Here is a 26,475-nt window from a genome sequence, read left to right as displayed (position 1 = left end):
GTTTTTTTGCCCACCCCTAGTCTTGAGTGATAGATTTTTTTCAGACAATAGAAACCCTTTTGTCTAATTATGGGAGTAAACTTGTGATTTGGTTTGTCTGAAAGTTGCTAGATTTGGTCAATGCTTTAGGCCATGTAACTAAACTGTGAATGACAAAAGTGAATTGGATAAACCAAACAAAAAGTGACAATACATTTTTAATAATCATCAAAATAATACAAAATAATATACTCTTTCCGTTTTATTTCAATTATTGTTTTAGACACAAATTAAAAAACACTTAATTTTGTATATTTTCTCATAATTTCTATTATTGTTATAGAATTTTGTACACAGATGAAAAAACATTTAGTTTTGTATATTTCCTAAATAAAAATATCATGGTTTACATTAAAAAATTTAAAACGACTTTTATTTTACTATTAAAATGAAACAAGGTAAAAATATTTGCCAAGTTTTGCATATGTAAAAGATAGAGATGAAATAAAGCATAATAAGTTATAACGCTGAGTATTAATATTTAATACCATGTTGTTTATACGGCTAATAAAACATAATTCGAAAATATTAATATCCACACTGTTATCAGTGTAATCAACCAGGAGGATAAAAGGTAATATAACTTGTCGAACAAAAGATGGATAAATAAATTATCATCCATCACTTCCTCTTCCCGTTCCCAATACTGAGAAACTCTAGTGTAACGTCAGGAGGAATTCTCGACGGTGCAGCCTTTGAGGAAGAAGAAGGCGCAAACTGTGTCCTCTGCGTTGTCGAGGAACGACCGTTGCTTGGGACGAGCCTGCTGCTGGTTCGGTTCTCTGCGAAATCAGCTGAGGAAGTAGCTCGAACACTTGATCCCGCTACTGCTTTTCTCGAAGAACTCTGGTTCCTAGATGAAGTCATTGATCTCTCCTGGTTTAGCTGATTCAACCAAAAAAAAAACAAAAAGGTCTAAGATCTTTCAAGTTACCAAACAGTAAAAAAAGTGAGGTAATTTTAAGGAGGTAGATGATGAGTAACCGCGTTTCTAGATGCAAGAACATTCTCTGAGGTTCTCGGTCTACTAGACCGATCAGCTTGAAGGCCGGTTCCTAAGCCAGTTCTTCTAGTGTATGCCTCGAAAACACTTGAGTATCTATCTCGAGTCTCTTTCCCAGCTGCATATTAACCACAGTCTGTTAGTATCTGAGTTTCTTCAACAACTGCATCAATACGTTGTGGCTATGGCATAACGATATAACCAATATTCAAGAAATCGCTTATACACCTCATAGAAGATTTTATTATTCAGGCGAAAATTTTGAACATCTAGACAGATTTTTTAAAAAATCGTTTCGGTTAGATTTGATTCCCAGACTAGACGCCGTCTAAACCGATTTTTTGAACACCTAGACCGATTTTTTAAAAATCAATTCTAGAAAAATCGTTTCGGTTAGATCCGATTTGCCAACTAGGCGCTGTTTAGACCGATTTTTAGAACACTTACTTGAAGAAATCAGATGCTTACTTGAAGGCTTTTCAACTTTCTCAGCAGATGGTGCTGGAATGTTCAGAGCTGGTCTTAGGCTCGGCTATTGAGAAGAGAGGAAAAGCGTGAGAATGTTGATACTCTAACTAACGATTCTGATCATATATAACTTCATAATGGTGGACTTACTCTTGGCTTGGAACTGGAACTAGAACTGGAGCTGGACCCGAACTGCGGATACTTCAAGATAGTCCAATCGAATACATAGTCAAACTGATAACCTGCACAAACAGGAAACCAAAGACAGTTTCTTTGAGTTATCTTCTGTAAACAAACGTACAGTAGGATAAGTAAGTTCTAAACCTTCTCGGATGAATAGGTCTCTGAAAAGCCTCTTTAAGTAGGAATAGTCTGGTTTGTCTTCAAACCGTAACGAACGCACGTAGAGGAAGTAGGAAGTGAACTCAGGTGGAAAGCTTTTACAGAGGACCTGCCAAAAGACGATTTGAATTCAAGTTTTTCAATTGGGAAAAGGGAAGTTAAAAATACCTCGACTGGTGTGAGTCTTTTCTTTTCACTGATCCTGTCATACTTTTCCTTTTTGGTTCCTGCACGAAGGCCTTGCCATGGAAGGCTGAGGAGTAGAGTGAAGGATCAGTGACAAGTATAATAATACAAGGAAGAGGGAGTAGAGTGTAGATTTTATCAAATTTTATTTACCTTCCTCGGAGAAAATACATAAGCATATAGCCAAGAGACTCCAGATCATCCCTCCTACTTTGCTCTGTGTACGAGATGTTATATTAGAATATTAGTCTAAAGGTAAATGCAAACATGAGAAGCAAGAGAAAAAAGAAACTAACCAATTCCGAGATGAGTGTTAACACTTGCATATCGAGCCGTTCCTGTAAGATTCTTGTTTTCTCTGAGAAGCAACATTACAGATTAAGGTTTAAGAAAGAACATGGATTCTCACATCATGAGGAGAGAGGAAGTATGTACCTGTAAGGAATATGTTTGTGTGTTTGAAGATCTCTATACTTTTTTGCTAAGCCATAGTCAATGATGTAAACCTGCAAACGGATCAAACAAAAGGTAAGAAAGTAGCCAAAGCTGTGAAACAGTAGTGTCATTTGAGAAGGAAAAAAAACTAACTTGGTTTGCTCTGCGGCCAACGCCCATCAGAAAGTTATCAGGCTTAATATCACGATGGAGAAAGCCTCGTATATGCATATACTCGACTCTGTTTAACTATAGCCAGACATCAAAATTGAAAGCATAGTGTCATGTCAGTACATGCAACCAAATACAATCCCAGAAGAAAAAGGAAAAAAAAAACTCTATATATATATACCATCTGATCAGCGAGCATTAGAACAGTCTTTAGAGAGAAAGATCGGCTGCAATAGTTGAAAAACTCCTCCAGACTAGGACCAAGAAGGTCGATCACCATACAGTTGTATTCACCCTCAACACCAAACCATTTAAGGTGTGGAATACCAGCTTCAAATAACACAAAAATACACAATTACATAAATTATAAATAAAAACGATTGTATGTTTTTTTTTTTTTTAATGATTTTCAAAAGATCAAGAGTGAAAAAAAAACATACATCCTCCTTGGAGAAACATATAAATCTTTGACTCGTAATGAAGCTGAGGATGCCTACTTCTAAGAGGTTCCTGTCACATATAAACATATATAAATTAAAACTTTAACAGAAGTAGCTTCTCACTAAACTAAAACTAGAATCATTACAACTTACGAGCTTAACAGCAACTTCATCTCCAGATTGTACATTCACCCCTGAACCAAAATGCAAAATTCATTAAGAAGAAGAAAAAACAAAAGGTTGGAAGAGAAAACAAAGAAGTATGAGAAAGAAGAATCAAAAAGACCTAGAAAGATTTCACCAAAGGATCCACTTCCAAGCTTTCGACCAAGCTTGAACTTGCCACCAACCACTCGATCCATTTATCTCCAATCAAAAAAGTAACCTTTTTTTTTTTTCCTTTATTCTGTGTATCTAATCTAACCCCAATTCAATTCAATTCAATGAAGAAGAACGAACTCGAGCTCTAAGTAACCTTTAATCTCCGATCGAATTGATAAATGAATCAGAAAATCGAAAACAACCCCTAAAGCAATCTACTTTACAATCATACGAGCTGTCACCGACATGTTACGCAACCAAGATTCAGACTTTATTAGTCTTCAGATCAGAAGTGGTTTATCTTGCAGGATAGAGAGACGAAGAAAACTGTATACGGATAGAGAGAGAGAGAGAGCTGGACTTTTTTTTGGAAAATAATCTAATCAGACATATCAAAAAGAGATTTGCATCTATCTATCTAGCTCTCCCCACACACATGGTAATAGAAACAAAGTTTCACCTAATTTTTGTTTTTTTTTTTTAATTGTCCCTTTCGGCATTATTAATAGCACTGTTGATTGATTCTCTATTAAATAATATAAAAATCAACATTAGGTCGTCCATCATTTTATAATGTTAATGCTTATGGTTAATTACGTACGTATTTTAGTGTTTGGAATTGGATGCCTTGTAGCTTCAACATTAAAGTGGTTAAACAGTAATAAGCGAATAATTTGTTTTTTTTTTGGTCGGCGTTCGAAGTATTTTCCACTGTCATGCACTAAAATATTTTATTTTATTTTTTTCTTTTTTAACACTATGTTCTAAAAATCGGCCGCCTAGGCGATACGCATGACTCTTCCGCCCCGATTTATGTCAAATCGGTTTAAAAAATCGGATATCCGATTTTTTACCGTCTAGACCGCCTAGCCGCCTAATCTATTTTATTATTATTATTATTCTTTTTTTAAATAATATTTTTATTTGTTTATTTGATCTAAAATTTTATAAATATCATTTATATTCGTAATTTTGATGAAAATTACACTATATTAAGTTTATATATTCTATTTGTGTGTTTTATACTATCTCAAACATGAAAATGTATTAATGTTATACATAATTAAAAATTAACATGTTTTATAACATAGTAAACCATTTAAAAATTTCGCCCCGCATAATTTCCGATTAATCCCCGATTTTCTCTTTAGGTGCTAGGTCCAACCCGACCGCCCGATTAGCGCCTAGCACGTTTCCGAACATGGACTAAACTAGATTATCACCCGACCTTGAAAGGACGAATACATTTTTTGTTTTATATTTTTTTTTAGAAATTTAATTTTTATATTTGTATGTTTTTAGTTATATTTATGTTTTTCTCCGTACAATATAATATTTCTCTTAAATGATTAATAATTTTGTTAATAATTGTATTAAAATGGTTAGACTACACTTATATCAATAGGTCATATGAAAAATATTAGATACGATTATACATGTGATTAAGTATTTAAGTTGATTTCACCACCATAAACATAAACAGCCTTATGAAATATACATTAAAAGCATTAATAAATCTTTTCACTTGATTAAAGAGCTTCCACAAATATTTTAGAATTTTAAACAAAATTAAAATATAATGATTAATTTTAATAATTAATTATACTTCCTCTGTTCCTAAAAAATTCATATTCTAGTTTTTTCACACATTTTAATAAAATACATTAAATTTGCATAGTTTTTTGTGTTTATTTTTTTTCCATAATTTTAAACCAATAAAAAATCAATTAGTGCAATTAAGTTTTTTGAAGTTTGCAATTAGTTAATAAAACATGTATTGAAAATGTAAAAAATAGATCTTTTTTAAACAAAAATTTTCTCTATATATCTTTAAGGAACAGAGGGAGTATAATATTGATTATGTGGTAAAAATCGAAATAAAAACTATATAAAAACATGTGGGAATAAAACAATTTCTTTCTTTTTTATTTCCTCTTCTTCTGCTGTTGATTCTGATTACTCAGTGTCCCTAAGGCTTTCACTGGTGAGCCACAGTTTCTTCTGGACAATAAAAACCACATTGCTCTCACCATCTTCACTCTCTTGGTCAAGCTCCGAACCTGTGGTTACTTTCTCAGACGCCACAACCTCCCAATGCAATGCTTTCATATACTTCTTGATCGACTCAACAACGCTCTCCTTGTCTCTGATGATGATGAACCCTGTAGGTCTAAGAATCCTATCCATCTCAATCAACAGATCCTCCGCACTGCATCCTTTGCTTCTAATGTCTGAGAAAACAGTCCACGCGTGCAAGAGATCGTATGTTCTCGGGTACGTAGAGAAAGCCTCACACCTACAAAAAAAAAAAATAACGGTGAAAAATGTGAAATTTTATTGTTAAAAAAGTTTCACAAGTTTCAGGTATTTTTTTTTACCAGTTATGATTTGTTCCGATTAAACCGCGGTCATAGATGAGTTTAAGAGTGTTGGGACCGTCGGGAGAGACAACGTTCATAACCCACACATCTTTGTCTTTAAGAGCAGCTGCGAAAGAACCCATGTGAGCTTTCATGTCCATTATGTTCCTCACGGTGTTTGCTTTGACTTTTGACGACATTAGGTTCCAGTAGCTGTCCACTTGCTGTTTCCAAAGTTCCTGCAAAGAAAGACATACAAAAACAATATGCTTCAGTTTCTTCTTGCTTATATAAGAATCTATCAAGATTGGTTGTGGTTGTCGTACCGTGTCTTTCTCAAACATATGTGTTGAATAACCAAAGTCCGCAAGACGGGGTGGAGGAGAAGTCATCCTAGCTGGCCATGGAGCTAACCCACTTCCCTTGGTCTTATGGTCATCTGTATTAACAAAACAAAAACAGAACCCAACGACCAGTTACTAACAGAAACCAACCGTAAAAGTAGGCTTGGGATTTTGAACCAAACGTGCCAAACCGAACCAAACCGATGGTTCAAGAACCGAACTAAACATATATCAAACAGAACTTTATTTCGGATCAATTCGGTAACATTTATGTTAAACCGAACTAACAAAAACTCAACTAACCAAACCGAATAACCCGAACTAACCATATATCAAATAGAACTTTATTTCAGATTAATTCGGTAAGATTTATATTGAACCGAACTAACCGAACCAAATAACCCGAACTAACCATATTTCAAACAGAACTTTATTTCGGATTGTTTCGGTAAGATTAATGTTGAACTGAACTAACCAAAAACCCAACTAATCGAACCGAATAACCGGACTAACCGAATCCCGTAAAAGTAAATGCTAAAGCATACTTACGCTTGGAGTAAGGAGTGATGCAAGCTTCCATCGAGACTCCGTAAACCGCATCAGGATCAGCGTCCGAGCGACAGAGAGGAGGCTGTGTCCCTGGCTCTCTCTCCAAGTAACAGTCATTACTCAACGGTTTCTGCCAAACAACAGTTTGGTTTCTCTTAGCAGCGATTCTCCAACACATCCTCTCAACAAGCGCACTCATCTCCTTCCATATCCTCAAATCCTCTTCGTCTTGCGCGTAAGCTTCGGGAGAGGAATAAGCGAAGTAGCCTCCAGGTCTCAGCACACGGTCGAGCTCGAGGAGAAGGATGCCGTCTCTTTGAAGCCAGTCGATCCTACACCGAGAGCAGTGAGCTAGCTCGAACGATCTGCTCGGGTAAGGAAGTCTCTTGGTGCCTAAGACGCCGAGGTAAGCAGGGATGCCTCTCTCTAGTGCAAACTGGATTTGGTTCTGGTGAACGTCGTTAGGCGCTAATGACATTGCGATTATGTCAGAGGAGAGGAGGTAAGCTCCAAAGCTAGCTACTCCACATCCAACATCAAGAACCGTTCTTAACCTCCCTTCGTCGTTTAATACATCGTTAGAGAAGTTAAGCATCTGCAAGTCACAAGAAGTCATTAGAAAGTTAGAAACACGTATGTATATTAGATATTTAGTTTTTTGTGTCTAATTATAAAATTGTTTTGATGAATTATAAAAATTAGATATACAAAAAAACAAGAAATTAGACAAATTTAGTGATTGCACCATATTATATATTTTAGAAATACTATTTATATTATATATTTTAGTTTTATGTGTCTAATTATAAAGTTATTTTAATAAATTCTAAAAATTAAATATAAAAAATTAGAAAAATTTAGGAATTTACCAATCTACCGATTTAGAATAGTTTAAATCGAATTAGACTAATTTAGATCGATTTAAATCAACTTTAATCGATTTAGAATGGTTTAAACTGATTTGAATCACAGAAATCAAATTTTCTAAAAAATCGTTTCAGCTATGACCGATTTGCCGGCTAAACTGATTTTTAGAACATTGTATATTATCATTAATGAAAAGGCTTTAAGTGAGGCTTACATTGGCGATGGATGCAATGTACTTATCAGCACCGTAGTGGAAATGAGTGCCACCACCTGGAAAATTGATTTTATCTCCTTTGACAACCATCCAGTTCTGGTCAGACTTCTCTTTAGCAAGGTGAGTGTGAGGTATGTTCGCTTGCCACACTTCATCTCTGCTCTTAGGCCACTTAATAGGAACCTTGTAGCCAGATGGAGGAGGAATCAAACAGTTGAACTTTCTCTCGGGAGGAGGACAGTGACGTTCGTAGTGTTCCATTAGAGATAGATCCAGCTTCAACCTACTCTGGTAGATGAAGTTCCTGTCTAAGCAAGGGATGATCTCCGAGTGCCGGTCATCACAAACCTTGAACATATATATTATATATATATATATATATATATATATATATATATATATATATATATATGTAACTAACGTTAGCTTTTTACATTAAACATAAAGTTTTGTAGTTACAACTACTTACAGGGAAGCTTTTGGCGACAGCAAGGCTGTCTTCTTCACTGGTCACAGATCCGTCCTGTTTGTTATCATCATCATCTCCACCCAAATAAGAAGATCCGAGTTTTCTCAATGATCTACCATACTCTAATGCTGATGCACCTTGGTTAGAGGAACCATAGTACATATACACGAAGCAGAGGAGTAAAGCCACCGCGCAGACAGAAGCAATTAGCCGCTTCTTTTGGCCTCCATCAGATCTACCTCTCATCATTAAAACACAATCTCCTCACAATAACCAAAAAGTAAAAGGGTTTACTCTCTCCTCTCTGTTTCTCTATATGTGAGTTTCTCTGCATAAATACATAACAGAACAAGCATAAGACTTTAAAACAGTCAAAAAGTCTGAGATATTTTTAAGTATAAAAGTTTGGTGGATAGTCACTGGCAACAAATTTTCAAAGCTATCAATAAATTTAAGGAATAAAAACACAGACTTGGAGGATTCAGATCCGTGTTTATTGGGTCAGAAACCAAACACAGAACATAAAGTTAAGTGGGATCCAAGCAAACTGTTTAGTTTTGGAGGAAAAAATAATTGCCACCGACAATTTTTTTTTTTAATTTTTCAGACAAAAGATTAAATCTTCTTAGAACTAAACTGAAACTAGTAGATCTGGCATTTCCATTTTCTCGGGAAAGCTGAAACATTCATTGATTAGAAACAGAAACAGAAACAGAAACATTCAAAAACACAGAGAATGAAACCTCAATAAAAAGGTGAAACAATAGATAATCAAAATCAAATCTCGACAAGAAAACTCACAGAAGAAGAAGAAGAAGTCGGAGTCGTGCCACTGGTGGAGCAGAGATCCGAGAATGGGAGTGAGTGAAGTTATTCTTTTCCCTTTAACTTAAAAGAATGGTGACGATAAATATAAAAAAAAAAACTTATTAGATTCAGATCTAACAGGAATGATGCCTTTTTTTCACTGGCTCAGTGTTTTTATCCTATTTTTGGTTTGGGAGATAAAGTACAGTGCTCCCTCTAGTTGTAAAGCTTAAAAGGTCTCCCATCTCTGTCCTTACTGTCGACTTGCTGTAATTCTTTTTTTTTTTAATTTCTTCTAAATAATAAATAAATAAATATTTTTGGAAATTTTAAGTGTTAATCAATCAATTGATTGATATCGAATTAATTCTTGCAACTTTTTTGTTTTTTTTTTTTTTTTTTTTTTTGGAACAAAATAATAATAAAAAGTAATAAAAAGGGGTGCAACACGAGGACTTCCCGGGAGGTCACCCATCCTAGTAATAAAAAGGGGTGCAACTTTTTTGTTTATCGTATAGTTTTGGGACCTTTTCTTCGGTTTAGAATTAATTATTTTCTTTTTATGACAACAGTGACTGGACGAGCAAAGAGAAGACAACCAGTTGCGTAGTGGACAAGTCACTGTCCTCTGTCCATTCACACGGATCGGACCATATGTAAATCCGTGTAACGCGTTTTAGTATAGATATTCATTGTGTCGGTGACTACTGAGTCCTGACTACCGACTGCAAAAGTAATTGAGGATCGTTGATTTAATCACCATTTAACCTATCCTACGATTTATTACTACTATCTGATTAGCTTACGGAATCTGAAGCTGGCTTAATACAGATCTGGCTTTGAGATGACGAGATCAAGATCCAACCATCAGCCCATGAAATGATCTCACAATTCCACATGACATTATCGATCACGTAAAACTCTGTAGGATACTAATCAAACCATGGACAACAAACTTGAGAACTTACTTTTTTTTCGTTTAACATTTTCACAGTTTTTTTCCTGATGGTTCTTAATTATCATACAAATAATATTAAAGCATGGAGAGAAGAAACTCATGTGAGGTCAGAAACTCATAAAGAGAAGAAACCCTTTTTGTTCTCAAAAGAAAGAAGGGTCTTTGTACCTTCTGAACACGGCTTCAATGTCAGCAATGACTTCTGGCGACAACGGCCCTTCCGTCACCAGATAAGCATCAATGTCTTCTTTGAGCTGCTCCAGTGATGTAGCTCCGATGATCGTGCTCGTCACAAAAGGCCTGTCACGTACAAACCCGAGAGCTAGCTCCACCGGAGTTAAACCGTGCTTCTTCGCCACCTCAATGTATTGGATTGTTGCTTCCTAAGATCGGAACAAGAATACAACTGACGTCACAAAACTTTCACGACTTTGGTTGTTTCTTAAGGATAGCTGGATCATGAACAGACCTTGGCTAAGGATCCCTTGTAACGCTCCATGAATCCAGGGAAAAGGTTCAGCCTTGCGTTCTTTGTAGCTTCTAAGTCTGTAACCAAGTATTTTCCAGACAAGGAGCCGCCTCCGAGAGGGGAATAAGCAAGCAAGCCAACATTGCAGTTTTTGGGGTGGCATACTTCTACCAGATCAACTGTGATTATAACACAAGAAGGAGTGAAGGACATTAGAATCAAGGACATGCTCATAAGGTCACATAAGAGATAAGACCAAATGTATTCCACTGCTTTCTATGTTTCTAGAGAGACTACCTTCAAAACGGATCCGAGCTAGCAAGCTGTAACCATTCTGGATGCTTACAATCTTTGGTAGTCCTTCAAGTTTTGCTGTGTGAACAAACTCCATCACTCCATATGAAGTTTCATTTGAGACACCAATGTAGCGAACCTTTCCTTCGTTTATGAGATCCTGGAAGGCCCTTAGCTGCTCGACAAATGGCACACTAGCTCTCCATTTCGATGTATCATAGTAGTTATCACCAAAGAGTGGTACATACCGATCTGGCCTGGACTGAAAAAAACATCAGCATCATGATACTGCACACACTCTATGATGACATAAAGAAATGGTTTGCATATGAAAACGGAAAGACTAATTTGCATAAGAGATGTTAGCATATGAGTTAGGCTTGAGGCTTAATGTAAACAAGACGCTGTTACCAGTGTATTTGAAGCAAATCAATGTAGTCAGTGCCAAGGCGTTTTAGGCTTTTCTCGACACTTTCTTTGATATTAGCTGCATCTACACGCGTAACCTCCGCATTCTCCCGCAGGTATGCTGTTCTTTCTGAGTACCCACATAGTTTAGTTGCCAAAACAAACTGTACACAGAAAAACACAAAAATATTATATAGCAATTATCTTAGTTGAGTACACCCAGCATAGATCAGTTCCTTATCCATCAACAGAATCCACAAAAAGAAGCAATTAGTTAACAACAATATGCATCCAAAGCATGACAGATGGTGGTACCTTGTCACGGCTCTGAGACTTCAACCAGCTACTGATATAAAGATCCGTTTTCCCTTGGGTCTCCTTCTTCATTGGGACAGGATACTGTGAAAATAAGAAATCAATAAATGGATTGGTAAATTACTAAAACAGATTAACTACGCGAGTAATCAGATGCAAGAACAAACACATATATCTGTTTCAAATGCCAAACAGTGCTCGATCTCTAAATTCTTACCAAAACATTCAAGTTACTTCATCAAGAACCATTAATCAATTTGCACTATTTCAAAAGCCAGAGCTCACTAGCCATTAATGATATTTTCCATTAACCAAATAAACTTCCCTATATCTCAAGCTTCTCAAAACATGTTTGATTAGCGAGAGAGCACATAGGATACCTCTCTTTAGCTCATATCGAAACACATACATAATGAAGAAGAAATGCAAAAAGTTTCGTTCATATTCACCAAGGGCAGAGAGAAAGTATACACAAACAGGGCCGGCTTATTATTAGGGGAACAAGCAGTCCGACCGCCCCGGGCCCAAGCCCGTGTCCCCCGTATAATACTAATTAAGGGGCCCAATTTTTTTAAAAATCTATATTTTTATATATAAAAAATTATAAATATAATAAATAAAATTGAAAAGGGCTCAAATTATTTGATATGTATATAGTTTTGTTTTCATTACAAAATATTACCGATTAAATTTTAAAATATTATCTACTTATAATTTTAACAACGTTGAGCCGGTCCTGTGCACAAATCAACAAGATAAAAAATCAAAAAAACTCACGGCTTCAGCAGTGTCAATGCAGTTGATGCCATGCTCAACTGCATAACTCAGCATCTCATGAGATTCTTTCTCAGTATTCTGCTCCCCAAATGTCATCTGAAGCATGATTAAACAAAATACGATAAACCAATGCATTAGATATGATCACACAAGTCCAAAAGACTTAACACTCATATTCCTAAGGCCGTTACAAAATCATCGAGTCAACCAATTCTTAATCAGATAGCAATAGCGAAGGAGAGGAATCTCATTCTTACAGTGCCCATAGTAATCTCGCTGATGTTGAGCTCCGAATCCCCTAGCTTCCTGTACTCCATAGCTTTCTTCGCCGCCTTCTCAGTCGACGCTTTCGCCATAACCGACGTTCTGAACATCCTCCTCCCAGCATTCGGAGACGGAGCTACACGGCGGCGTGTGAAGGCTGAGAGAGCGTATCCTCCACTGTTGTTGCCGGTGATCGCCACGGGAGTGACCGTTGAGAAGGTGACGTACGATGACGCCATGCCTGAGAAATGTCTAGGACGTGGCTCTCTCTCTCTCTCTCTCTCTCTGTAGCCGCCTTATCGCCATTATCTAGTGTGAAAACTATGGGCTCAAATATATGGGCCTTACTTAAGCCCATATATTGTATTATTATCTACGGATCTTTTTCCTAATTTAAACCTGAGATTATTATTTATTTATTCCTTGGAGATAAGTGGCATGACACACAGCCCCTTCGATATCTCCGATAAATAGAGACCGTAGTGAGCTCCCAAAGGTTACAACTTACAAGCCCTCTCCGAAACCTCAAATACCGATCCATTTTCCGGCGATAATCGACGATCTAGATCCGATGGCGAAGGAACCAGTTCGTGTTCTCGTTACCGGTGCTGCAGGTATCTTCATGTTTCTCCAGATCTTTGATTTTGGACCTCGTGCTTACTTGTAGTCAGATCTCTCCGTCTAGTCTTTGTTACGCCGAACGAATGATCTATAGATCGATGAATCAGAACGTTGATTCTAGTTTCGTCGTGTGGTAGAATGAGATCTGATTCGATTCGTATAGTATGATGCTTTGTGGTCTGTTAAGTCTCAGCTAAAACTCTAGAGGTTTGATCTAGAAGCTGACGTGTTACCACAACGCCGAAGTCAACTTTAATTTTTATTTATTTATTATTTTATTTGAATTGATAGCATGTTCATGTTTGTTCGTTGACTAAACTGGATATCTCATTATTTTATTGATTGAAAACGGTTTTGGTTAACTCTATATTTTATGATTTGGATATAGTTTATAGTTTGTGAATGAAAACGATTGCGAATTTTGATGCAGGACAAATTGGATACGCTCTTGTCCCTATGATTGCGAGAGGTATCATGCTTGGTGCTGACCAGCCTGTGATCCTCCACATGTTGGATATTCCTCCTGCTGCTGAAGCACTCAACGGTGTCAAGATGGAGTTGATCGATGCTGCTTTCCCTCTTCTCAAAGGTAGTTTCATTTTCTCGAGGTGTATTTTTCATTGATGTGAATATATGCGATCCGTGCCATGTGTTGTTTTTGCTCAAGTTGAGAGAGATGACGTGTTTTGTTCAGGTGTTGTTGCTACAACTGATGCCGTTGAGGGATGCACTGGAGTCAACGTTGCTGTTATGGTTGGTGGTTTCCCGAGGAAAGAAGGAATGGAGAGGAAGGATGTTATGACCAAGAACGTCTCCATTTACAAGTCTCAGGCTACTGCTTTGGAGAAGCACGCCGCTCCAAACTGCAAGGTAAATAAGATCTGCTTGTCTTTTAAATCTTGTTCTTTTTTAGCCGCTTTATCTAGTTTTTTTTGTTGTTCATTGAAGTGTAACAAGAAATGCTTCATATTCTCAGTTAGGTTCTAGTTTGTGAGACTCTTTCTCAAGACATTTTTCTCTCCTTTTTTTTTCAGGTTCTTGTTGTTGCAAACCCTGCAAACACCAACGCATTGATCCTCAAGGAATTTGCACCATCCATCCCTGAGAAGAACATCACCTGTTTGACAAGGCTTGACCACAACAGGGCCTTGGGTCAGATCTCCGAGAGGTTGAGCGTGCCAGTGTCTGATGTTAAGAACGTGATCATCTGGGGAAACCACTCATCCTCACAGTACCCAGATGTCAACCATGCTAAGGTGCAGACATCGGCTGGAGAGAAGCCAGTCCGTGAGCTCGTCAAGAACGATGAATACTTGAATGGAGAATTCATCACCACCGTTCAACAACGTGGAGCTGCAATCATCAAGGCGAGGAAGTTGTCAAGTGCACTCTCTGCTGCTAGCTCTGCTTGCGACCACATCCGTGACTGGGTCCTTGGAACTCCAGAGGTTCATAATAACACCCTTCCCATTGTACAGTGCCGATATAATCAGAGATGATTATTATTCTAATATGATTTTTTTTTTCCTTGGTTCAGGGTACATTTGTTTCAATGGGAGTATACTCCGATGGCTCTTACGACGTTCCAGCTGGACTTATCTACTCCTTCCCTGTCACTTGCCGCAATGGAGAGTGGAGTATTGTCCAAGGTAAGACAAGCTTTCACAGTTCAAATAACTAATTCTGAACTCTGTAATGTGTTGATGCTAAATGGGATTTGGTTGATTAGGGCTTCCGATCGATGAAATGTCAAGGAAGAAGATGGATTTGACAGCAGAGGAGCTGAAGGAAGAGAAGGACTTGGCCTACTCATGCCTCTCTTAAACAACCAATACTCTCTCTTCTGGAGCCATTTTTCATTTATCAGGTGTCTGAATAAAATCTCCAAAACACTGTTTTTATAACCTCTTTGTGGGTTTGTCTTGTTATTGAGCATTGTCCCTGGTCTGTTGTTTCTACACCAGGATATCGTTTACTCTGCTTCCTGTGTCTGGTATTGTTTTTCATAATAAAAAGATAAAAATTGTTAACTTTATCGGTTACCTTTTGGTGCTCTATTAGTTTTGGTTTAGTTAGTAGCCCAAAACTGATGCTAAGCTTGTGCAGTAATGCGGAATGGCGTGTGTATAGTTTTGTAGCAAAAGGGCTGCTTCTATTTAGTAAGTCTGACCGAACTAGATACGTTTATGTTTCTATTTCTTGACGGCCCAATAAAACAGAAGTCGAATCACTTCTTACCTTATATTTTTTTTTTTGTCACTGCACTTCTTACCTTATATAAAATTAAAGAATGCAAGCCTTGGAGCAACATTTAATGGATTTTACAAACTCACTGTCCACACTTTAGGCCCACTAAAAATCCTTCAAACATGTTCCGTTCCTTGTAAAATATCTAATGATCCCCAAGAAAATCTTAGATGAGCAAATGAAAATGAAATTTCGGTTAAAAAAAAGATCCAATAATATTGGATTGCAACTAGTTTAGTGGATAAAGTTGTCTACTACTTTTGTCTTGTGGATGTTGTCTACTACTTTTGTCTTGTGGATAAAGTTGTCCACATATCTTGCATGTGGCTAGTGTTACTCTACTCAACCAAACATAATCCCCAAGGTAAGTGTTCCTAGATTGTTCTTGATTATGATTTCATGGTTAGGCCAAGACTTGTTTATTTATTTATTTAGTAGATCTTCATCTTTTGTTTTCTGACAGCTTTTTTTAAAGTTAAATCATTCTCTGTTATCTACATAAAGGAACTACATCCCATGTATGAACTTGTGGTCTGAAAATGAAATCATGGCAGAATTTGGAGCTTTAATTAGCTGATTTGGTCTCCATCTCGGATCATAACTATGGCGACGAACAGAAAGACTATAGTTTGGTTCAGAAGAGACCTAAGGATTGAGGATAACCCCGCATTAGCAGCAACTGCTCGCGAAGGATCAGTCTTCCCTGTTTTCATTTGGTGCCCTGAAGAAGAAGGCCAGTTTCATCCAGGAAGAGCTTCAAGATGGTGGATGAAACAGTCTCTTGCTCACTTGAACCAATCCTTGAAGTCTCTTGGCTCCCACCTCACTTTTATCAAAACACATAGCACGGTTTCCGCTATCTTGGACTGTGTCCGCTCCACGGGTGCCACAAAAGTCGTCTTCAACCACCTCTACGGTACTACTCTCTTTTTCTCTCATCTCCTCTTCGTTTATACAGCTTGAGTTCTTACATGAAGTTATGGTTTCCTTGGTTGTAGATCCTGTTTCACTAGTTAGGGACCATAACGTAAAGGAGAAACTTGTGGAACGTGGGATCTCTGTGCAAGGCTACAATGGAGATCTATTGTATGAGCCTTGGGAGATAAACTCCGAAAATGGCAAACCTTTTACGAGTTTTGCTCCTTACTGGAAGAAATGCTTAGACATGTCGGTTGAATCCGTTATGCTTCCTCCTCCTTGGCGTTTGATGCCTCTAACTGCTGGTAAAACCCAGATTTTTTAGAGCCTCTAGGCGATTTAGTAAAGGTTTCAACAAAAAAATTTTTTACAAATTTGGGGGCTTATATCTGAATCATTTTCATTCGGTTTTGTCCAGGACCGGCCTGGTAAAACCTGAATATGTAAAAAGAACCTAAAACATTTTCGACTTTTATGGGGACACAACTGTTGAAAAAGTGTGTGTTTCTGTGTTCTTTAGCAGCTGAAGGGGTGTGGGCATGTTCAATAGAAGAGCTAGGACTAGAAAACGAGGCAGAGAAGCCAAGCAACGCGCTGTTAACTAGAGCTTGGTCACCAGGCTGGAGCAACGCTGATAAGATACTAACCGAGTTCATCGAGAGACAGTTGATAGACTACGCAAAGAACAGCAAGAAAGTTGTTGGGAACTCAACCTCGATGCTCTCTCCCTATCTCCACTTCGGAGAAATAAGCGTCAGACGTGTGTTCCAGTGCGTCCGTATGAAAAAAATCATATGGGCAAGAGATAAGAACAGTGAAGGAGAAGAGAGCGCTGATCTTTTTCTCAGAGGGATTGGTCAAAGAGAGTATTCTCGGTATATATGTTTCAACTTCCCTTTTACTCACGAGCAGTCCTTGTTGAGTCATCTACGTTTCTTCCCTTGGGACGCTGACGTTGGCAAGTTCAAGGCTTGGAGTCAAGGAAGGACTGGGTATCCTTTGGTGGATGCTGGGATGAGGGAGCTTTGGGCTACTGGATGGATGCATAACAGGATAAGAGTCATTGTTTCGAGCTTTGCTGTTAAGTTTCTCCTTCTTCCGTGGAAATGGGGAATGAAGTATTTTTGGGATACTCTTTTGGATGCTGATTTGGAATGTGACATCATTGGCTGGCAGTATATCTCCGGGAGCTTACCTGATGGCCACGAGCTTGATCGCTTGGACAATCCTGCGGTAAACTTACATATCTTTTACTATAGAACTTGGTTTTCGGGTCTTCGGTTCTAAAAATATAGGAGCCATTTCATTATTTATAAATTTTGGTTTGGTAATTTCGGTTTTCGTTCGGGTATCAATGTTAGGAACCGGCTAATATTCCATAAACTTTTGGTTTCGATTCGGTTCCGGTTTTCAGTTAATTTTGGTTAAAATAAATATTTTTCAGTTGTTCGGATTAAATATTGATAACTTAGATAAATTTTAATATTTCGAATAAAAACTATTTGCTTTCTTCCAGATAATTTGGATACTTTAAAATATTTGGGATAAAAAAATATTCAGATATTTGGGTCTTTTGGGTTTTAGGTAGTATATTAAAATATTTGGTAATTTTAAAACTAAATAAAATTAATATTTTTTAAGTATATATTCTGTTTCGGTTTTGGTTTTTTAGTTTTCAAAATATAGGAACCGTTAACTTCAGTTTCATATTCGGTTTCGTTTTTTTTTGTTCCGGTTGGGTTCTCGGTCTTTATGCTCAGACCTACTTAAGAGTATGTTCTCTCGTTGACAAGTCTCAGAACATGTCTGTTTTGGTTTCAGATACAAGGTGCAAAATATGATCCAGAAGGAGAGTACATAAGGCAATGGCTTCCCGAGCTGGCGAGAATGCCAACGGAATGGATCCATCACCCATGGGACGCTCCTTCAACTGTACTCAAAGCTTCTGGAGTGGAACTCGGAGCAAACTACGCGAAACCCATCGTAGATATCGACACAGCTCGTGAGCTGCTTACCAAAGCCATATCAAGAACTCGCGAGGCACAGATCATGATCGGAGCAGCGCCTGATGAGATTGTAGCTGATAGCTACGAGGCCTTAGAGGGTAATAATACCGTTAAAGTACCTGGTCTTCTTTGCCCCTCTGCGTCTTCTAATGACCAGCGAGTACCTTCGGCGGTTCGTTACAATGGGTTAAAGAGAGTGAAACCTGCGGAAGAAGAAGAAGAGAGGGAGATGAAGAGATGTAGAGAAGAAAGAGACTTGTTTTCAACCGCTGAGTCTTCTTCTTCTGATGGTTAGGAGCATGTTCTTGGTTTCGTATTCTTGCTCGTTGGTATCAGAACTTGGAAGGTATTCAAGATTCTTCTGATCAGATTACTACTTGAAGCTTGGGAAAAAATGGTTAAAAGCTGTTATCATAAAGCCTACCACGTTGTAGAAGTGTGTATGTGTGTGTGTCTCTTGACTTGTTGTCACTTGTAACGATGCTCTCCAAAGACCATATATGGGTGAAATATACAGGTTGTTTTGTGTGTGTTTATAGGCCAGGCCCAATAAGAGAATTAAATTATGTCTGTAAGCCAATTGAGTTACAGCCTTATTTATAGGCCCAGTAAGAAAAACTGAGTGAAAGCCTTATTTATAGGCCCATTATCAAAACTCAACGACGGTCTTATTGGTCCATAACTAAAACTCTCCGTTTCCCTCCACCGCCGGTGAATTTGCAATCGAACGGGAAGCGAAGAAGCAACTCCGGCGACTCACATGGCGTCGTCGAAGGGAGGAAACACCACCGCACATATGAATACCCTTCACCAGCGCCTTTATCACGCTCTCAATCTCGGCTTCAGGTCTTCTCTTCCACCTCTGTTTCCCCTTTCGAGCTTGTTTCCTGAGATATTTTGGGGTTAATTGATTTGGCAGGAGGGTAAGTGATGAGAAGGAGAAGAAGTGGGAGTGTACTGATATCGAGATACAGAGGCACGTCGTTAGATCAATTTCAGCTTTTCTTGATTGCTTTTCTCGTGCAACAGCTAACCATCGTCTCATCAAGGTTACTAAACGACTTTGATCCATATGTGATTCGTCGAGAATTGTCTTCTTGATTCGAAATTGTTTTTGTCTTTTGCTGCTTAGGATTCAATATCTGACATAGCCAGGGCATTGGTGTTTATTCTAGGGTATAGAAACAGAGCTGTGGTGGGTTTAGCAGCCAATGTGCTCATTAAGCTGCTCCGTATCGTTCCTCCTTCTCTCCTTCAATCGTATTCTTTGGATCTTGTGGAGTCTTTGTCATCAAGTGTTCAGCAAATGGAAGCTTCCCTTCCTTGTGCTGTTGCTTTGAACGCGATTCTTGTAAACGTGAGAGAAACTAAGGAGAAAGAAGTGTGGAAGGTTTTAGAAGAAGGGAGAACTGTGGTTTCTGTGGTTGCTAATCTGCAGAGTTTTTCTGAAGGGAATGTGTCGGTGGAATGGTTTCAGGAGATGGCTTCGCTTTTAAGTACTGTAATGTTGAAATGGCCTCAGTCAAGGTATTTGGTCTGGAATGATCCTGACTTGATGGGTTTATTGGAGAGTGTTAGTCAGAAGCCTGATATGGATTTGAGATTTGCAGCTTTGAAGCTGTATTCTTCTCTAGGTATATATAGTTATTGCTATCTACTTACTTGGCTACAGATTTCCCAAATAAATTCGCCTTATTTTGTCTCTGTTTCAGCGCTTTGTGGCCATGGTGCCAATGAGCTTCTAGATAATGGGAAGGCTATGTTAGATATGATGATTAGCTGCATGGACGAGTCAAGCCCTCCAAATGCTCGAATTGAAGGGTTTAAGCTAGCACAAAGGCTTGCGGTAATAATTTCTCGCCCCGTTGACCTTTCTCAGTTACTTAGTTGGTTTCTAATCCAGGGCCATTGATCAGACAGGTAACAGAGAATGCTTGAAGATGATAAACATATGTTCTGATCCCCTGGTAAAGGTTATAGTTTGGACAATAAGGTCAGGAAAGCTTGAAAATGATCGGATAGAGGCTTGTAAACTGGCTTTTATCACTCGTTGGGAAGGGAAACATCATATTTATTTCTGGAAGTATCGGATCTCAGAAGCGCTTCTTAGTCTTGTGGTGGAGAATTTTTGTAGTGAATCCTCCTTGGATGGTCATGCGTCTCTGGAAGAAGAAATTTCTGTTGCTGAGAAGATACTCAATGCAAATTTTCTACCTAGTCTAAGGTCATATGTTTGGGATATAATTGGATTCTTGGCAGCTCACTGTGAGGAAGAGTTTGATTCTACTTCGCGTGGAGAAGAACTCAACCTCAACTTTCTTGTCACATGTGCATGGTAAGAAACTGGTTGTTTGTCTTTTTGGATATAGTCAGTCTTATCTATTCTGATTTTTTTTTATTTTGATTTTCTTAAAGCTTGACCTTTTCAAGGTCGGTTCAGAAAGGGTACCAGATATGTCAAACCGATACTATCAGTGCCTCCCAAAGTGAGTCAGCATCAAGAGCTGTGCTAATGATGATATATTCACCCTCCAAATACATATCATCAAGGGCCAGAGATACCCTCTCGTTTATCATAGGAGAAGATGGTGAGCAGAACTTGTATTCCCTTGTGAATTTCCTAAGTTATATTCCGTCTTCTGGAGGCTATGTACTGCCAAATATACTGCAAACTACCGTCTGTTTGGTTGGCTTGGCATGCTATTCATCAATCCCTCAGTATGCGAGTTTCACTTTAAGAAACCAGGGTTTGGAGATACTGTTATCTTTCTGTAGTTGGTATCAGAGGAATCGTGAGAATGTTGGAGCATCGAGTTTTGCTCCTTATCCCCAAAGCAGTGCTGAGAAGAGGATATGTTGCTGGGAATGTACGGAGGACTGGGACAACAAAGATGCTATTCTTCTCTATGCGCTCTTGGCTCTGGCCGAGTTGGTAAATCATTCTTTCTCTGAACAGAATCACGCCGAAGAATTTTTGAACAAGAGAGAAAGTGTGAAAGATCGGTTATGCACCACGCTTCAGGAGATCCGAGATGGAACGTATGGCTCTGGTCCAAGGCGGTATGCTGCATACATCCTAAGCAATCTTGGATACTATGGCTTCCAAGATAAGTTGGGGAAAAGACTCATGGGAGCTTATGAAGATGAGGAATGTAGTGATATGCGACTCCTTTTCGCTAATGGGAATGGTGCGAGTGTGAACAAAGTTATTCTCGCTGTCAGGTGTCCAACGTTACTGCCGCCTAAGGAGGGAGCTCACAGTGGAACGGTTCAAGAAATTCGCATGTCTGCCAATGTGGATACTCTGGCGCTTGTTAAGTTGTTGGAGTTTGCTTACTCTGGATATGTGGAAGTGGAGAGTTCGACTCTGAAAAAGCTGAAAACATTGGCGAGACATTGTAAGACAAAGATTCTGCTTCAGATGCTATGCAGAGGAAGACCCAAGTGGGGGTCTTCAATACCAAGAATCGATCTACCCCTTGCCCTCACTCCTAAACTCATCCATTTCTCGTAAGTTTTATCATTCTCATCATTCTTTTAGAGGCTAACAATCAAAGATAGATCACAGTTTTCTTGTAATTTCAGGGATGTTATATTAGTTCCTAAAGAAACAAACATGGCTAGCTTCAACTGCCGTTTGTGTTCCTCAACATCTCCTCACGCCCACTGTCACCGGTTTATACTATCGTCAGGCTGTGAATACCTGCGTGCCTTGTTCCGGTCCGGAATGCAGGAGAGGTGTGTAACAGTTACTCTTAATTCAGACGTCTTAGTGTTTATTGAGGAATAGAAGACTCAAAATCTAATAGTTGGATCTTATATTGTGCAGCCATCTGGATAGGCTTAAAGTTCCTGTGAGCTGGCTGGGGCTAACTAAGCTTGTAAATTGGTTCTACTGTGATGAATTGCCAAAACCTCCGTCGGGTTGCAGATGGACCAACATGGACACCGATGCAAAACTACAGGAGCTTCAAGCTTACGTGGAGATATACTCTCTTACCGAATGGTGGATAATGGAAGATCTCCAAAACGACTGTGCTAAAGTGATTCTCTCTTGCTTGGAATCGGCTAGAGAGTTATCGATCAAGACAATCGAATTAGCTGCAAGTTTCTCGATGTGGAAACTGGTGGAAGCGGCTGCTGAGCATGCAGCTCCTATTTACCATCAGCTTCGTGACTCGGGTGAGCTCGATGAGCTAGATGATGAGCTGGTTAACTTGATCAGAACCGCTGCTGTTCAGTTTTCTCAACAGGGTGGTTAAGTAACCGAAGCAAAAGCTAAAGAGGGCTTTGACCGTTAGAGAACTGAGAAGTCTGGACTCTTTAGTTCTGTCTGGAGAGAAGTAAGTGGTCTCGCATCATCGACCAAGTATATAGGATCCGTGATGGTTTTGTTAGTTAATTATTGGCACTAATCCCTTTTGGATAGGGAGCACCTGTTGTGTGATTTTTATGTACAAAGTAAAATCTGTAAGCAATACAAGGATTTAATGTTCAATTTTTTTATGGAAATGTTTGAACAATTTTGAATTTGTCATATGTTTTAACCATTCTTAAAACAGATATTGAAAGGTCAAATTATTTCTTAGATAATTAGTTTTATGTTAATCGTGAGAGCCACTTTATTCCCAAATTACAATATATTACAGCCATTTTAGTTTAAAAAACAGATCAAATGGTTCTGAAATCTTTTAAAAACGCAACGTTTGAAAGATAGACAAGAAACCAAAGAAAGAGATGGCGAAAGTCTTGGAGGAAGCACTTAGCATAGGGAAGATGCTCTTTTACCATTTCATCTCTATCCTTATTGACAGTATGAGATTCTTTACTGATGCTTACAATCTCTTCTGGTTCTATTTGATCTCTAAGCTCTTTGGTCGACGATTCTATTTCAGCAACCAGTTTTTAGTTCCTATTATTAAATCAGAACTTGTCTTGTCTTCGACAGAAAAAGGAAAACATAATAAAATTGTTGACTACATTTTGTATTGCTCCAGTAAAATTACGGTGCAAATTAAAATATTTTGTAAACGGTATATTTATATTACGTATGGACAGACTCTTGTGTTTCGTTTCTTTGTTGCATATCGAAAAATATCAATAACGGAATATTTTTTCTTATTTGTGTTGATTTTTTATGTGCAAGTGAAAACATGATTTGTTTTGAACGGAACCGAACTTGAACGGTTTATAACGTAAAAGCAGGTTAAAAAGTGAACAAAACGGACATTTTGAGCTTCATGAAACGGTCTTCGTGTGTCCCACACACCCAAAAGACCAAACTCTTTATAAGATTGATTGGTAGTTTTTAGCTAATACAATAATATATAAAATTTGAAGAAAACATGAGATTTAAATCTTATTCTTATCATATACCATAAATTTTATTTTACAAAGTAAAAAATTACCATAATTTTTTTTCTTTCATCAACTACATTATTAACCCAAGTAGTCCACTTCTTATCTCTTTTGTATTTCAAACTTTATTTTTGTAAGTTTACATTATGAAATTTATGCTTAATTATCTAAATATAAATTTTTGATTATATTATTTATATATTGCCTATTAATGTTTTAAATAATTAAAGTTGTATTATTGTTACTAATCCAATTTAAAATAATGAATATGTAATTTGATATATTGATATATTTTAAAAATAATAATGAGAGACTCTCTAATTTAACATAAAATCTAACATAAAATTTATTGATAAGAGATTTAATGGATATCTAGTTAATGGAGATGCTCTGAGTCTTGTCTTAAATATTCTGCCACGCTTCTCATATTTTGCATGACCTCCTCCACGTTTCTCTTCTTCTTCTGATTCTTACTCTCTATCTGCTACATAAGCAAGCCTTTGTGACAAATCTTGAAAAAAAGTTAAAACAAATACAAAAATGGTGGCTGAAAACTCAATCGAATTTGAGTGCAAGTCCATCGATGAAACGAAAGCTGCAGTGCATGGTGGCCTCATTGAACCTCAAATCACTGAGTTTACTTCAATCTTTGGCCTTCCTCCAGTGGCGTCAGATGAAAAGAAACCTTCTGTCACTGCCTCAGACTTAGCAGTCCCTATCATCGACTTTGCAATGTCACGTGAAGGCACTGTGGAGAAGATCAAAGAAGCTTCAGAGAAGTGGGGAATATTCCAGGTGATCAACCATGGTGTTCCTTCAAGCGTTCTTGAAGAGATAAAAGATGGAGTCGTTAGGTTTCATGAGGAAGATCCTGAGGTTAAGAAAACTTACTTCTCACGCGACTTCGCCAAGACATTTATCTACCACAACAACTTTGAACTCTACAGTTCATCTGCTGGTAATTGGAGAGACAGCTTCGCTTGTTACATGGCTCCTAACCCTCCAAACCCTGAGGATATCCCAGTGGCTTGCAGGTAATTTCATTTTACTTGATCCCATTTAATTTGAGAAATTTTGTCCAAGTCGGCTTGTAATCGGAAACTTAATTCTGTTTTTGGGTTGATTTTATATAGATTTTAAGTTTAAAAAAAAACATTTTATTTAATTCCAGTTTAATTTGCAGAAAATTATTGGAGTCAGCTTATAATTGAAAACTTAATTTTGTTTTCGGGTTGATTTTATATAGATTTAAGTTTTAAAAAACATTTTACGTTAAAAAAAATATAAAAAAAATATTTAATCCCGTTTAATTTGAGAAATTTTGTTCAAGTCGGCTTGTAATCGAAAACTTAATTCCGTTTTCGGGTTGGATTTATATATATTTTAAGTTAAAAGAAAAAAACATTTTACTTTGAGAAATCTTAGGATAAATTGTAAGATATATATTGATTCTCACATCATTGGCTCAGAGATGCTATGATAGGATACTCGAAGCATGTGATGAGCTTAGGTGGTTTGCTTTTTGAACTTCTATCCGAAGCTCTTGGTTTAAGCTCTGATAAGCTTAAGAGCTTAGGTTGCATGAAGGGTTTGCTTATGCTCTGTCATTATTACCCTCCTTGTCCACAACCTGACATAACTTTGGGAACAAGTAAGCATTCAGACAACACCTTTATAACCATGCTCCTTCAAGACCAAATCGGTGGTCTTCAAGTCCTTCATCAAGACTGTTGGGTCGATGTCTCGCCCATCCCCGGGGCTCTTGTCATCAACATCGGAGACTTCTTGCAGGTAAAGAGACACACGGTAACAAGTGTGATTGGTAAAAGTACAGTAAAATGGAGTAAAAAATTTTGTTGAAAAAGAGCTGAAAATAATTAGAGTAATATGGTGAAAAAAGAGAAAAAAGTGGAATAAATGTTTTTACTCCGATAAATTATGGAATAAAACTAAGTGTGTGTTTTTCTTTGTTTGAATAGTAATTAGAGTAATATTGTGAAAAAATATTTCACTTGATTGGTTAAATTTTGGTGGAACACAGAGTAAAACAAAAGTTAGAGTAAATGTTTACTCTAAAATGACTATGCAGTCAAAGCCTTAGTGTGAGATGCATTGAATGAATGAGTATAACTTTTATGTGTTGTGTAGTTGATGACGAACGATAAGTTCAAAAGCGTGGAGCATAGGGTTCTTGCTAACAAAGCTGGACCGAGGATCTCAGTGGCGTGCTTTTTCAGCTCGAGTGTGATTCCGAATTCTACGGTTTACGGACCAATCAAAGAGCTTGTGTCTGAAGAGAACCCTCCGAAATACAGAGAGTTCACTATACCTGAGTACTCAAAGGGATACATTGAGAAAGGTCTTGATGGAACATCGCATTTATTGAATTATAAGATATGAGAAAACACTTCAAAAGAGTGCGAGCGTCTTGTTTGTGTGTGTTTATCAGTCAGCTTGCAACTGTTGTGTTAGTCTTTATCCATGTTAAGCTACTCTGTTGATTTTGTCGAATAATAACTCGGTCAGAGCATCAAATGAATACCTGTGTCTGTGGCTTCTCTCAACTCTCATTTGAAGCAGCCTGTGTGTGGTTCTCTGATACGACCTAACGGCAGCGGGAGTTGAATAAAAAATAAGGTTTGACTGACGGTAGCTCGCTAGCAACCACCGGTGGGTCCGTCCACACGGGACGATGACAATTAATCGATATAAAAATTTCTCCCATTTTAATGCGCTGATTTTTTTATGAACATAAAAATACCAAAATGAAAGAAAATTGATGGACTATATAGCTCATTTTTTATGCAGTGTGTTCATTTGTTAAA

At 37.8% G+C, this 26,475-nt stretch overlaps 7 protein-coding genes across 12 annotated transcripts; 4 read left to right on the top strand and 3 right to left on the bottom strand.

The window, feature by feature from the left end:
• Positions 1-484: 484 nt before the first annotated feature.
• On the bottom strand, positions 485-3,875 carry LOC106401464 (casein kinase 1-like protein 13). Of its 2 annotated transcripts, none has more exons than XM_013841988.3 (14): positions 3,371-3,875; positions 3,238-3,278; positions 3,085-3,154; positions 2,826-2,974; positions 2,627-2,722; positions 2,474-2,544; positions 2,335-2,396; positions 2,192-2,255; positions 2,021-2,105; positions 1,835-1,961; positions 1,661-1,752; positions 1,511-1,574; positions 1,024-1,160; positions 485-924 (listed from the first exon to the last, which is right to left on the bottom strand). In XM_013841988.3, the coding sequence occupies exons 1-14, from the start codon at positions 3,444-3,446 to the stop codon at positions 661-663; spliced, it is 1,398 nt and encodes a 465-aa protein (XP_013697442.2). In that variant the 5' UTR covers positions 3,447-3,875; the 3' UTR covers positions 485-660. The 2 variants fall into 2 exon arrangements, with proteins under 2 accessions (XP_013697442.2, XP_013697441.2); XM_013841987.3 differs by having other exon boundaries at positions 1,490-1,574; positions 3,371-3,816.
• A 1,288-nt stretch (positions 3,876-5,163) lies between these two features.
• On the bottom strand, positions 5,164-9,266 carry LOC106400993 (probable methyltransferase PMT8). The gene is made up of 7 exons (XM_013841410.3): positions 9,010-9,266; positions 8,209-8,536; positions 7,740-8,087; positions 6,659-7,253; positions 6,092-6,204; positions 5,784-6,004; positions 5,164-5,701 (listed from the first exon to the last, which is right to left on the bottom strand). The coding sequence occupies exons 2-7, from the start codon at positions 8,455-8,457 to the stop codon at positions 5,362-5,364; spliced, it is 1,866 nt and encodes a 621-aa protein (XP_013696864.2). The 5' UTR covers positions 8,458-8,536; positions 9,010-9,266; the 3' UTR covers positions 5,164-5,361.
• A 705-nt stretch (positions 9,267-9,971) lies between these two features.
• Positions 9,972-12,822, bottom strand: LOC106399173 (protein tas-like). Its single transcript, XM_048757727.1, has 7 exons — positions 12,494-12,822; positions 12,237-12,332; positions 11,460-11,543; positions 11,148-11,308; positions 10,740-10,993; positions 10,443-10,621; positions 9,972-10,356 (listed from the first exon to the last, which is right to left on the bottom strand). Exons 1-7 carry the CDS (start codon positions 12,737-12,739, stop codon positions 10,117-10,119), a joined length of 1,260 nt encoding a protein of 419 aa, XP_048613684.1. The 5' UTR covers positions 12,740-12,822; the 3' UTR covers positions 9,972-10,116.
• A 61-nt stretch (positions 12,823-12,883) lies between these two features.
• LOC106399170 (malate dehydrogenase 1, cytoplasmic) lies at positions 12,884-15,156 on the top strand. The gene is made up of 6 exons (XM_013839639.3): positions 12,884-13,114; positions 13,552-13,710; positions 13,816-13,991; positions 14,156-14,569; positions 14,659-14,770; positions 14,851-15,156. The coding sequence occupies exons 1-6, from the start codon at positions 13,072-13,074 to the stop codon at positions 14,943-14,945; spliced, it is 999 nt and encodes a 332-aa protein (XP_013695093.1). The 5' UTR covers positions 12,884-13,071; the 3' UTR covers positions 14,946-15,156.
• A 357-nt stretch (positions 15,157-15,513) lies between these two features.
• LOC106369426 (cryptochrome-2-like) lies at positions 15,514-18,828 on the top strand. 4 transcript variants are annotated; one of them, XM_048757726.1, is made up of 5 exons: positions 15,514-15,732; positions 15,923-16,284; positions 16,367-16,591; positions 16,810-17,519; positions 18,108-18,828. In XM_048757726.1, exons 2-5 carry the CDS (start codon positions 15,972-15,974, stop codon positions 18,585-18,587), a joined length of 1,728 nt encoding a protein of 575 aa, XP_048613683.1. In that variant the 5' UTR covers positions 15,514-15,732; positions 15,923-15,971; the 3' UTR covers positions 18,588-18,828. The 4 variants fall into 4 exon arrangements, with proteins under 4 accessions (XP_048613683.1, XP_048613681.1, XP_048613680.1 ...); XM_048757724.1 differs by having other exon boundaries at positions 15,515-15,732; positions 16,807-17,519; XM_048757723.1 differs by having other exon boundaries at positions 15,668-15,732; positions 15,832-16,284; positions 16,807-17,519.
• A 135-nt stretch (positions 18,829-18,963) lies between these two features.
• Positions 18,964-22,822, top strand: LOC106399163 (BTB/POZ domain-containing protein At1g04390). 2 transcript variants are annotated; one of them, XM_013839630.3, is made up of 8 exons: positions 18,964-19,138; positions 19,212-19,341; positions 19,425-19,926; positions 20,005-20,138; positions 20,209-20,627; positions 20,708-21,802; positions 21,878-22,030; positions 22,122-22,822. In XM_013839630.3, the coding sequence occupies exons 1-8, from the start codon at positions 19,053-19,055 to the stop codon at positions 22,552-22,554; spliced, it is 2,952 nt and encodes a 983-aa protein (XP_013695084.2). In that variant the 5' UTR covers positions 18,964-19,052; the 3' UTR covers positions 22,555-22,822. The 2 variants fall into 2 exon arrangements, with proteins under 2 accessions (XP_013695084.2, XP_013695085.2); XM_013839631.3 differs by having other exon boundaries at positions 19,055-19,138; positions 19,468-19,926.
• A 1,352-nt stretch (positions 22,823-24,174) lies between these two features.
• Positions 24,175-26,189, top strand: LOC106399169 (1-aminocyclopropane-1-carboxylate oxidase homolog 7-like). The gene is made up of 3 exons (XM_013839638.3): positions 24,175-24,684; positions 25,120-25,441; positions 25,799-26,189. Exons 1-3 carry the CDS (start codon positions 24,191-24,193, stop codon positions 26,048-26,050), a joined length of 1,068 nt encoding a protein of 355 aa, XP_013695092.1. The 5' UTR covers positions 24,175-24,190; the 3' UTR covers positions 26,051-26,189.
• The last annotated feature ends 286 nt before the right edge of the window (positions 26,190-26,475 follow it).

The sequence above is a fragment of the Brassica napus genome, chromosome C5 (genome assembly GCF_020379485.1).
Source record: "Brassica napus cultivar Da-Ae chromosome C5, Da-Ae, whole genome shotgun sequence".
In the NCBI taxonomy this organism is placed as follows: domain Eukaryota; kingdom Viridiplantae; phylum Streptophyta; class Magnoliopsida; order Brassicales; family Brassicaceae; genus Brassica; species Brassica napus.
Note: the sequence above shows the minus strand (reverse complement) of the source record. Positions and strands in the feature narration are given on the sequence as shown.